The 12083-nt window shown below is 39.0% G+C and overlaps 1 protein-coding gene across 4 annotated transcripts in view; it reads left to right on the forward strand.

Moving 5' to 3' along the window:
* OCLN (occludin) overlaps positions 1 to 10121 on the forward strand; it is a 53117-nt gene extending 42996 nt beyond the window's left edge. For all 4 annotated transcript variants that reach the window (XM_045566553.1, XM_045566554.1, XM_045566555.1 and 1 more), the window contains 3 exons: positions 328 to 499; positions 5585 to 5626; positions 7569 to 10121. In XM_045566553.1, the coding sequence (XP_045422509.1) occupies positions 328 to 499; positions 5585 to 5626; positions 7569 to 7670 (316 nt within the window). In that variant the 3' untranslated portion in view covers positions 7671 to 10121. The remainder of the gene's footprint in view (positions 1 to 327; positions 500 to 5584; positions 5627 to 7568) is intronic.
* Positions 10122 to 12083: the final 1962 nt, after the last annotated feature.

A 12083-nucleotide genomic window follows, 5' to 3' on the forward strand; every position in this document is an offset into this window, starting at 1 on the left:
ACATAAGGAGTCCAATATCATGTGGTATGGTGTATTGAGAATAAATGAGTTCCTATGACTCGAACCTTAAGTTTCAGGAATGATTTTCAACTTCATTTCTAAAAATTATATAGGCATAGTTTTTTTTTTAAATGAGTGGTAGTATATATAATATATATAATCATTCTTAATAGAACTTATTCGTATCCCACCTCCCTCTGCCCATAAGATACAAAAAGAAATCAGGTGAATGTCATTCTCCACACCCCACCAGTTTTATTATCTTTGAGGAAGAAATGCTGGATTTTATGTCAGTGTTGATGTAGTCATTTTCCCTCTCAATTTTAGGGACTATCCACCTATCACTTCAGATCTAGAAAGACAACTCTACAAGAGAGATTTTGACACTGGCCTGCAGGAATACAAGAGCTTACAAGCAGAACTCGATGATGTCAATAAAGAACTCTCTCGACTGGATAAAGAATTGGATGACTATAGAGAAGAAAGTGAAGAGTATATGGTAAATTCAAACCTGCTATTTGTTTATTATGTAGAATTTGATGCTAATCTATGGAGATACAACATCCTTTATACTGTACTATTATACTATTGATAAAAATTTAGCTAGTAATTATCAAACTAATTTCTTTCTTTTTTTTTTTTTTTTGAGACAGTCTCACTCTCTTGCCTGGGCCAGAGTGCCGTGGCATCAGCCTATCTCACAGCAACCTCACACTCCTGGGCTCAAGCAATCCTCCTGCCTCAGCGTCCCAAGTAGCTGGGACTACAGGCATGCGCCACCATGCTCGGCTAATTTTTTCTATGTATCTTTTTAGTTGTCCATATAATTTCTTTCTGTTTTTGGTAGAGACGGGGTCTCGCTCTTGCTCAGGCTGGTCTCGAACTCCTGAGCTCAAATGATCCTCCTGCCTCGGCCTCCCAGAGTGCTAGGATTACAGGCGTGAGCCACTGGCGCCTGGCCTATCAAACTAATTTCATCGAAGAATAGTTGAAATTTGTTTTTTTTTTTTTAATTTAACAAATAGAGACGGGGTCTCGCTCTTGCTCTGGCTGGTCTCGAACTCCTGAGCTCAAACAATCCACCCGCCTCAGCCTCCCAGTGTTTTTTTGTTTTTTTGAGACAAACTTACTGTGTCACCTAGGCTAGAGTTTAGTGATGTGATCATAGCTCACTGCAACCTCCAACTTCTGGGCTGAAGCGATCCTCCTGTTTCATTCTCTAGGATAGCAAGCACTGCAGGCACATGCCGTCACACCTGGCTAAATTTTCTAAATTTTTTGTAAAGACAGAGTCTCCCTATGTTGTCCAGGCTGGTCTTGAACTGCTGGCCTCAAGTGATCCTCCCACTTCAGCCTTCCCAGAGTGCTGAGATGACAGGCATGAACCACTGTGCCCCACTGAAATTGGGTTTTGGATGAAAGTCTTTCCAAATTGAAGAGTGTACAAATGTACTGAAGTATTTATTACAAAGCAATACTCTATGTATATCTATCCCTTCCTATTTAAAAGAAAACAGCTATATTACTTTTTCTATTCCAATTCATCGTTTCTGCAAAAAAACTCAAACAATACAGAATTGTATACAGAAAAATGAATCACTTTAAATTCTACCACCAAAAAAATCCTTGTCACCAAAATATTAGTTGTTAAAACATCTTTCTATACAGCAGTATACATACCTAGGCACACACAATCTTCAGTAAAGAATCTTCTTATATGTTTTACTTATATCCTTCCTGGTTTTTAGATCAAGAGCAATTTATGATTATCTTTCTTTTTGAGGGGTTGGGGTTTGTTATTTTTGAGACAGAGTTTTGCTCTGTTGCCTGGGCTAGAGTTCTGTGGCGTTAGCCTAGCTCACAGCAATGTCCAATTCCTGGGCTCAAGCAAACCTCCTGCCTCAGCCTCTAGAGTAGCTGGGACTACAGGCATATGTCACCACACCTGGCTAATTTTTTCTATTTTTAGTTGCCCAGCTAATTTCTTTCTATTTTCAGTAGAGATGGGGTCTTTCTCTTGCTCAGGCTGGTCTCGAACTCCTGACCTTGGGCAATCCTTCTGCCTCGGCCTCCCAGAGTGTTAGGATTACAGGAGTGAGCCGCTGTGCCTGGCCTTATGATTATCTTTCTTTTTCTCTTGATCTCCTGGCTGAGGTAGAGTTTGTCCATGTAAAATTACTCTTTTTTGTAATTTCTTTCTTCTCATACTGTATTTTGTATATGTACTGAAATTTTTATAGTTACACCACCATTTACAATGAGATTAGTCCCTTCTTCCCATTTTCTTGTTTCTTCATTTATTTTATCAATCATTTGTGTAAGCAGAAACTCATAGATATCTGTTTTATACTGTGAGTTATAGTCCAATACTATTTCAGTTAGTGGCTCTAACTGTTCTAGCTTTGATGATTGGTAACTCTTTCAGTTGCTTCCTATGTCCCTTTGACATACCCTCCCTTGTCATGGTGGGGGTTTTTCTTTGTCTTTGTTTTTTTTTTTTTAATACTTTCTGGCACTGCTTCTTTCTGACTTTTTTTACTCAACAATGATTTATAGTTATTGTTTCATATCAGTAATAAAGATCTACCTAAATATTTAATATGTAAAACTAGCTACACAATTTTCAGTTTTATGGTTGTATCATAATTTACTTAAGGGTCACCGTCTGTGGATACACATTTAAGTATGTCTCCCCCCAACTCCAGTAGTACCTGTAATACACTAGTGAGCCTTTCCATTTTTTGGCACTCTTGTCTGCTTATTAGCTGAACAAATTCCAGAATGTGACATTGCTGGGTCATAGGGTATGTACATTTAAACTTTTGTTGCAGAATTGCCCTCCAGAAAGATTATACCAACTGCATTCCCGCTGGCAATGTACTAGAGGTCTCCTTTGACCCAAATCTACTCATACCTGAAAAATTACTGCCTCATGTCTTAGATATTAGTAATTCAACTTTTCATGACTTCATATGTTTATTGGAACTTCATATTAATTTTATTTAATATGCTGCCATTTTTCAATTGAGATGATCTGCTTTTCAGTTTTACAAAAGATTTTTAAATATATTTAATTCATGATTTGTGATTACACTTTAGTTGATTAAATTGATAGATGTTCAGAAATATTAAAACTTACTTACTGATAGGGGCATGAAGCAGTTGTGCTTCTGCAAGCTGACACTTTTAGCCAACTGGGAGGGTTGTGGATGGGATCACATCAGGGGTGGGGGTTAGAGGAGGAGCTGGCTGGGCTGAGCTTTGGAGGGTCAGGGTGGTAAGGTGGTCCCAGTGCAGCAGAGAACATGGGAGAAGTCTCCTGAGGCCTGTGCTAGATCGCTGGCCTGGGGTGGGGGTCTCAGCCCATGGCCCCTCATGTCTGAGTGGTCGGCCCCCAGGTTGGATTTCAGGGAACTGATGGGCCAGAACGAGGACCTCTGGGACTTCCATGGGAGTCCCTTAGAGTCAGTGCTCTCACCTCCACCTCCACCGTGGCAGCACCAGGCCCAAACTGCGGGGTTGTCCCCCAGCCTCCTTTCTCTCACCTGCCACACCCAGTTCCTGAGCGGTCCCTGGTGGTCCCAAGGCCAACATCACCCTAAATGCAGTCCCTTGTCACCACCCTCCTGGCGCCCAGTGTCCTCATCCCAGATCCTGCTCACACATCCCTGCTGCCCTCCTGGGTGGTCAGGAGGATTCCTGCTAAGACCAGGGTCCCGTCCTCTGTCAATGTTTATGGGTGTGTCTGGGACCATGACAAGTACAGGGAAGTAAGTGGGGACCAAAATAGCTAGTGTTTTACCTGGGGAGGGGGAATCCCAGGCACTGAGCCTCCTGACTACAGCCCAGATCTGTAGTGTTTGCAGGTTTCTCTGTTGTAAATACTTGTCCAGGGTTGACTTCAGTGAAGCCAAATTCCTGAATGTTATCAATGCTGGATCCTCTGCTGCACAGCAGTGCAAGTGCAAGGGTGTGGGGTGGCAGAGCTCCAGGTGGAGGGAGTGGCCAATGCAAAGTTCCTAAGGCTGGACCCTGGCTGACCCTGGACCTGACCTCCTGCAGGCTAGCTCAGAGCTCCTAGAAGTCCCTGAGGAGAAAGACCGGGAGCCACCCACCCAGCAGGGCTGATGTCCTCCCAGCCCTTTCAGTTTTAAAGTATTTGCATCTTTACATAATTTGGTTTATGTATTGTTTTCTTTTATGGTTTCTTTCTGGTGTTATCGTAAACCTTTATGAATTTAGTAAACATTTATTGATCACTCATTGTTCCTTGTTGATGTGGAAGTATTGGGGTTAGAAAGAAAAATAAAATCCTTTCCCCACCCTCAAAGAGCTCATATTCCAAGAGAGAAATTGACATCTAAACAACTTAGGCAATTTTTATCATTAATGGCAGAAAAACAATAAACAACTTAGACAACATGATTCATGCTGTATTCACATTATGTGTAGAAAACACTAACTGTTAGGGTGGGAATTTGTACATGGATGGAGAAAGAATTCTCAACACAAAGATTAAGATAGAAGTACAAAGTTTATTTTACTTTCTCAGAGAGAGAGGAGGGGAGGGTATGTGAAGGAGATAGAAAGAAAGAGAGAAGGGAAAGAGAAAAACAGAAAGAGGAGGGAGAGGGCATGGCACATGAAAGAAAGAAAAGGGGAAGTGCCCCCTCACCTCCCAGAACAAGCAGGCCAGGATTTTTATGGGGACAAAGAGAAAGGAAACCTGTTTTTTGTTTGTTTTGTTTTTTTTTTCCTGTGAGGCCATAGCTGGAGCCGGAGCTCTCACCCCTGTTGTCAGCTTAGGGCTCTTCAAGGCTGTGAAAAGGAACTCTTAGAGGTAATGAGTTGATCTTTGAGACAATGAGTTGAGCCCCCAGATGGCTAATCAAACAAAATGAAGGGGGCACTTGTGCTGTGAGTTTTCTCTTGGAAGGGGCAATTATGTGCTGTGAGTTTTTTCTTTCTGTTACATAGTTTATCAGCAAGGCCATCTTTCAGTACTGCTCGGAGAAGGAATAGTCTGCCTTAGGCCTGAAGAGTTGAAGGGAAGCATCACTGAGGTGTAACCAGACACAAGGGTGGGGGAGGTATGTGACTACAGCCATGAGGAAAACATGATAGAAATCTTGAAGCAGTCCCCTGCCTGATTTTTTAAAGGAATTGCTAATGGGAAGCACTGAGACGGGAGAGGCAGGAAACTAGATGAGTAGAGAAATTAAAGCGGAGCTTAGACCAGTCTTGCAGTGGGATATAACCTGATCAGAGCTGTGCTGTACAGAGGTATTTCTGGGGTCAGTGTGGCCCAGGGACTGGCACGGGGCAGAGATGGGAAGCATCTGAACAGCTCCTGCCTCTGTGGACAGAATGTGAGAGAGACAGTATCATAAATGTCTCTTCACTGGATTCCTTCAGGCCTCCTGCAGACCGGAAGAGTTTTAAGAGCTTTAAGGCTTCATTATTTTAATTGCTTATGTTTTTTTCAAAGCTGTTACTTTTAGCTCCAAAGTATAACATCAGGAATGTTCGTCTTAGAAGAGAGAAGGCCCCAGTAAACATATTCCCTTGTGTTTCTCATTCATAGGCGGCTGCTGATGAATACAACAGACTGAAGCAAGTTAAGGGAGTAAGTATCTGGGATTGAAAGATTCTTTTGCTAAGAACTTTTATGTGTTTTTCATTTAACCTTAAGAATAACTATGAATACCTTTTCACACATGCACTGATAATAGACCTTTAACTTTGAGATGAAAACTAACAAAAGTAAGAACCTTAATTTCTGTTGTTTGTAGCTACAGTGGATACTGACTTTTTAAAGCTCTCTCTCTCTTTTTTTTTTTTTTTTTGGGTAATCCAAAATGTGTTGTTTGTGGATTGGGATGGTTTCCCGTTCATCTTGGCTCAGGTGCTTTTAGTGCTGCTTCCTCCTGGAGGAGCATCCTTCCCTGAGCGGTGCTTTTCCTTCTTGGGGCTGCCTGAGGGCATGTGCGTGGCTGAGTCGTAGCCGCCTGGGGGTTTCACATCCATGAAGCAGGAACTGGGGCTCCGCACCATGAGTACCTTCTTGCGTTTCCTCTTCTCTTCTGGAGAGAGATGAAGGAGACTCTTTGTGAGAGGCATGATCTTGTGGAGAGGTTATCACTGCCAGACTGATTTTTTTAAATGTTTTTTAAAAGTTAAAGTATATTTACAAAAAAGTGCAGAAATCAAAGTGTATAAGTTGGTAAATTTTCACAAAGTAACTACACACCTGTGTACCCAACACCCAGATCAAGAAATACATTACCTAGTACCCCTGGTACACCTCCCACTTCCAATTTTTACACTCTCTCCAGATCATAACCACCATCTTGACTTCATAGATTACTTTTGCCTATCTCGAACTTTATAAAAATGGAATCATACAGTATGTGTTTCGTGTGTGATTTCTTTTGCTCAGTATTGTGTTTGTAAGATCTATTCATGTTTTGGCATGTAGTTGTGGTTCATTAATTTTTATTGCTGTGTGGTATTGTTTTATGAATAAAACATAGCTTATTTATCCATTTTATTGTTAATGAACATTTAGGTTGTTCCCAAGTTTGGGCTTTTACAAATAATGCAGCTTCAAACTTTTTTGTAAATGTGCGCACGTTTGTTAGGTATACACTTAGGAGTGACATCACAGGGCCATTGTGCATGTGTGTATCCAGCCTTGGTAGATACTGTCAAACAGCTTTCCAAAGTTTGCCAGTTTTCATTCCCACCAAGCATTATAGACTCCTGCTGCCCCATATCCTTGACAATGCCAAGCATTCAGTCATTATTGACTTAAAACACTTTTTAAAAAAAGATTTTATATTAAGAATTTTATAAGTTATGATTTACACCATGATTTTATTTTATTTTTTTAGAGACAGGGTCTCACCCACGCAGGCTGAAGCGCAATGGCGCAATCACAATTCTCTGCAGCCTTGAACCTCCTGGGTTCAAGCAATCCTCCAGCCTCAACCTCTGGAGTAGCTAGGACTATGGGCGTGCGCCACCATGCCTGGCTAAATTGTTTTATTTTTTGCTATGTTGCCTAGGCTGGTCTCAGACTCCTGGCCTCGAGCGATCCTCCCACTTGGCCTCCCAAAGTGCTAGGATTATAGGCATGAGCCACTGTGCCCAGCCCATGATTTTAAGTAAGAGTTTAAAAGTGTGTATAGTAAAAGTTTCCCCACTCTCTTGTCCCCCACTCAAACAGTTTCCTTTTCCTCAGTCAACTGATATTACCAGTTTCTTGTTTTACTGATTTTTTTTCAGATGATATGTTAGGAAAAAGGCCTACAAGTCTTCTTGGTCATTTTACAAATTTTTAGAAATGCGGATATCCTTTGTAAAATCCCAGGTTAGAAGATAGGATTAAGGGAATGAGATGCCAATGTGGTTATTAATACTGTCAGGTGCCTTAAGTATATTACTACATTTAACTCTCTCGACAATTCTCTCTTACTAATATTCCCCCTTTTTTGTTTGCTTCTGCCTCCCCAGTATACCTGTTTTTATTTTGTTGGCTTTATATGATTCACTTTTCCCCTTTTTAGTCTGCAGATTACAAAAATAAGAGGAATTATTCCAAGCAGTTGAAGAGCAAATTGTCACACATCAAGAAGATGGTTGGAGACTATGACAGACGGAAGACATAGAAGGTGGATGCCACATTGTTTGAGAAATTAAGAAGTATCTGCCTGATGTCTCTGAAGTGTTCTCAGAAGGCAAATGACTTGGATCATAACCCAGGAAGCCAAACTTTTGTGATCATTACAAAGTTTTGGTAGCTTTAATATCATCAGTATTGAAGCATTTTATAAATAGTTTTTGATAATGAACTTGGCTGAACACTCCAGTTAAGGATTTTATGCTTTAAACATTGGTTCTTGCCTTAAGAATGAAATACTATTTGAGGTTTTTAAACCTTAAAGGAAGTCCTGGTGTGAACTGTGTGGTGAACTTTCACACACCAGACAACGATGTCTTAATGTTTGTGTACATGCATTCACTCACACAGGTGATCTCATTTAATCCTCCCAGGAACCCTGCAGGTAACTATTATTTATAATCACTTCTTTTCAGATAAGGAAAGTAGGTCTCCACAATGAAGTCTCTGAAGTGAACCTTGCTTGTTTCCTAGCACACAGTTTTGGTTAAGTCTGTTTTATGACTCTACTAGTAATAAAGTCCCCAGCCTTTCATACTTTAGCTACTATGTGTACTATGTTCTACCAGCCTCTCTGTTGATTTTTTCTGTTGTATAAATGGTTAAAAGAGGTTTTTCTTGTTTTATGTTATCCTCATAATACAGATCATGTACAAGAAACAAATGTATGAAATTTAAAGATTGTAAATATATACTTACTTTTTAAAATCAAAGTTTAAACCTACTGGTTAGAATTTTATGTATTTTTAAATACTTTTATCTTTTAAGGTTTACGTGCATTTTTAAAACCAACTAGATCTTTTCATTGTATCAGAGTATCTGATTACATTTATAATTCAATTGTGACTTGAATTATATCTTACAGAAATGTTCGAGTTCTGTACATATTTTATAAGGTATTAAACCTGGTGTTTTCTTTCTATAATATACCTGTTTGACGTCATTAGTGCAGTTAATATTAAGCTGTGGAAAACTACACTCAGGAGTTGTTATCTGTTGTTATTTTGGGTGCTTTGCTGGTTGGTAGTTTCCCAGTTCTTTTAGCTTTAAGAACAGAATGCTGATGTATCTGGAAATAGAATGCTATCCCATAAAATACCAAATTATTTCAAATGGTGCCCTTAAATCTCACATTTTTAGAAATTCAGATTTTTATTAAAGTAAAATTAACTGGTAACATGCATTAACCAAATTTATTGTGATTATCATTCCAGTTTAGACTGTTTTTCTGAAAATGTTTTTTTAGAATAATCTATAAAACTGGTCTTTAGTATGCAATTCAGACATTTAAGTATATAATTTTCTATATACCATTCTGAATTATTTTTCAAAAACAAACTTTTAAATAATGTTTCCATTATAATTCTAATTCATTTCTTCAGATTGAAGAAATTCTTAGTTTTCTATGTTCTGCACATAGTACAAAAAGTATTTTCATGGTTTTTGAATTTACACCAAATGAAAAGGACTCTCTTGAGCACCTGAACTATTTTGTGTGTTAAATTTTCAACAACTTGTTCTTGGAAGTCAATGTATTTAGTTTATGAAAGCAAGTTTGCCAGTGTTCTCACCGAACAAAACTATTCAGCTGAATGCAGAAAATGAAACAGCAAGAGTTTGCATTGTAAAATTGTGCCATAAAATTGGACTTAAACAAAATGAAAAAATAATTTTTCAGATGTGGTGTTTATGCTAAAGACCACTTCAGGAAGCTAGGGTCAGAGTATTTCTGTTGGTGTTGACATTAATTAGCTGGATGTAACTTTGAAAAATCACTCAGGTGGTTTTCCTAATCTGGAAAACAAAAGTTTTCGATTTACTTTCAGACAGCTTTTCCATTTCTACCCTTCTGTGGTGGTTGTGTCGGCAATTCTGCTTTCTGGTGTAAACCATTTTTCAAAGTAGTTTGCTGTGAAAGTATGTGGTCCATCTCATAGATTCCCAGCATAAAGTGATGCCCTAAATGTATGATTTTGTATTAAAAGTAGGATGAATATTTTAATTTTTATTTTGAAAAATTTAAAGAAATGCAGAAATATAGAAAATACATGTACCTAACATCCAGAAATAACAGGTGTAGTGTTTTGTCATATGTGCTTTGTATTTTTTGAAATATGATGAAGTCTACTAGTATTTATACTAAATGATAATAATATTGGATACACATATATAAATGAAATTTCATTTAATTCTCACAACAATCTTTTGACGTAACCAATTCTCACTTTCATTTTATAGATAAGGAGACTAATGATTTGCTAGATTAACTGGCCCATTGTCACACACTAGCAAGTGGTAAAACTAAGTAAGGATTGGGATCTTGGCTTGTTGGACTATTAGAATGTATACTTCCGTCCTAGGTTGACTTTGTTACTTTGTTTAATGATTTGGATAATGTGAGATTACTCTGCTGTTAATAAAGCACACTATTTTAGTTTTGCATGCATTTTAAGTACTTTTAACTAACCTAAAATGCTTCACATGAAATATCTAAAGACCTGAGTACGTATGTATGTGTAAAGAAGGGTCAGGACAGAAGAGTGCTTTAATCATGGCTCCAGGGACCTTAGCTTCGGTGGGGATTGTGGGAGTTCCTTACACAAAGACTTTCTCCCTTCTTTGTGGACCTGTTTCTCACCTGGGCTTTTTAAAAGGCTCAGCTGGGGAAATCAGAACTCATAATTTCCTGGCAGCTCATGATTCTGCTATGCTACACCATGCCCTCCCTGTGTGAAAGGACAAATTAGATGGGGGACATCATCCCTCATGTGTTCCATATTTTAATATTTCTTCTAATGGGAAGAAGTGAGTAACAATGCATAAATAATCTGAGTAGTTTTTAGAAAACATTGTTAGTAAATTAAAATAATGCTTTGGAGTCAGAAAAAGAACATGGATACATAACTAGGATTTGTGTGTGTGTGTGTGTGTGTGTGTGTGTGTGTGTGTGCGTGCGCGCGCGCACGTGTGACTGAAACAAAATGTGGAAGGGTGTCCCCCCAAAATTTCCATTTGCTGCCAAGGGACCTGCTTGCTGTTGCCTGCAGGTGTTGTCCTATTCCTGCTGTGGGACCTTGGACAAATTACCTGTACCTCAGTTTTTCGTATCTGTAAAAGATATTTGTAATCTCACAGTTAAGAGGGTAGTTAATGTGTGACTTAGTTGTTGTCCAAAAGTAAATATGTCTACATACCCCTATCTCCCAAAGCCAGAAAGTGAAACTTTAACACATTTTTAAAAAGCAAATTGTTTTTAAAAGTGTACGTGTCATTCAATCCCATATGCTTGGTCTGTGCTGGGTGCAGCTTTAAGGTGTAAATTCTTTTGAATTTTAGGCAGATAATGCGTTAGGGTTGGCATTCCAACTATCTGTAGATAGTGAACAAATGCTTTTTAGGATAGAACAAATAGTGATTACATATCAAAATCACGATCATTAGATACTGTTGTAGTCAGTTCTGGAGATTTTAAATGAGTCTCTCTGGAATGATTTGGTTTCTCTGTATAAAGGTATTGGAATCGACCCTGTGCAGTGTCTCAAGCCTGCAGTCCCAGCACTATCGCAGGCCAAGGCAGGAGGATCCCTTGATGCCAGGAGTTTGAGAACAGTCTGTGAAACACAGCCAGACCCCATCTCTACCTAAAAAATAGAAAAATTAGCCAAGTGTGGTGGTGTGTGCCTATAGTCTCAGCTACTCAGGATTGTGCCACTGCACTCGAGCCTGGGCAACAGAGTGAGACTCCATCTATAAATGTACGAATGAATGAATGTATTGGAATAGACAGGTTCACCCCTTCCAGTCTTTCAGGTTGCATGCGTTTTGTATTTCAGTTTGATTCTGCTGGCTGAGCTGTTCATGAGTTTTCTAACTTCATAGATTGTATCTAGCCACCCATGGGCAAAGAATAGATTGTTCCATTTTTTATAATTACCACTTTGTTTTAAAAGTTGAAAAAACATTTGACTAGGTAGATAGTTTATCCTACCATTTTGTACATGATTAGAATATTAGTCATAATTATGCCAAGAGATTACCATGGGTTTATGCATATTTTGCTTTGGTATCATCCTAGTTGAGTCTTAAGATCCATGTCTAAAATCTATACAGAGCAGGATCTCGCTCTGTTCTAGAGTGCAAGTGGCATCATCGTGGCTCACTGCAACCTCAAACTCCTGGGCTCAAGTGATCCTCTTGCCTCAGCCTTCCAAGTATATGGGACTACAGGCGTGCACCAGCACACCCAATACAGAGCAAATATTACTATTGGAAAAAGTCTAAATGTTTCAGGCTCCTCTCTTCACAAATACATTTTAATTTAAATTTATTGAGGAGTCCTCTGTCCTCTTCCTGGTTTTCCTTTAAAAAAAAAAAGTCTTCCCAGACTGATGGATAAAAAACA

This window comes from Lemur catta, chromosome 12 (assembly GCF_020740605.2).
Source record: "Lemur catta isolate mLemCat1 chromosome 12, mLemCat1.pri, whole genome shotgun sequence".
Lineage (NCBI taxonomy): Eukaryota > Metazoa > Chordata > Mammalia > Primates > Lemuridae > Lemur > Lemur catta.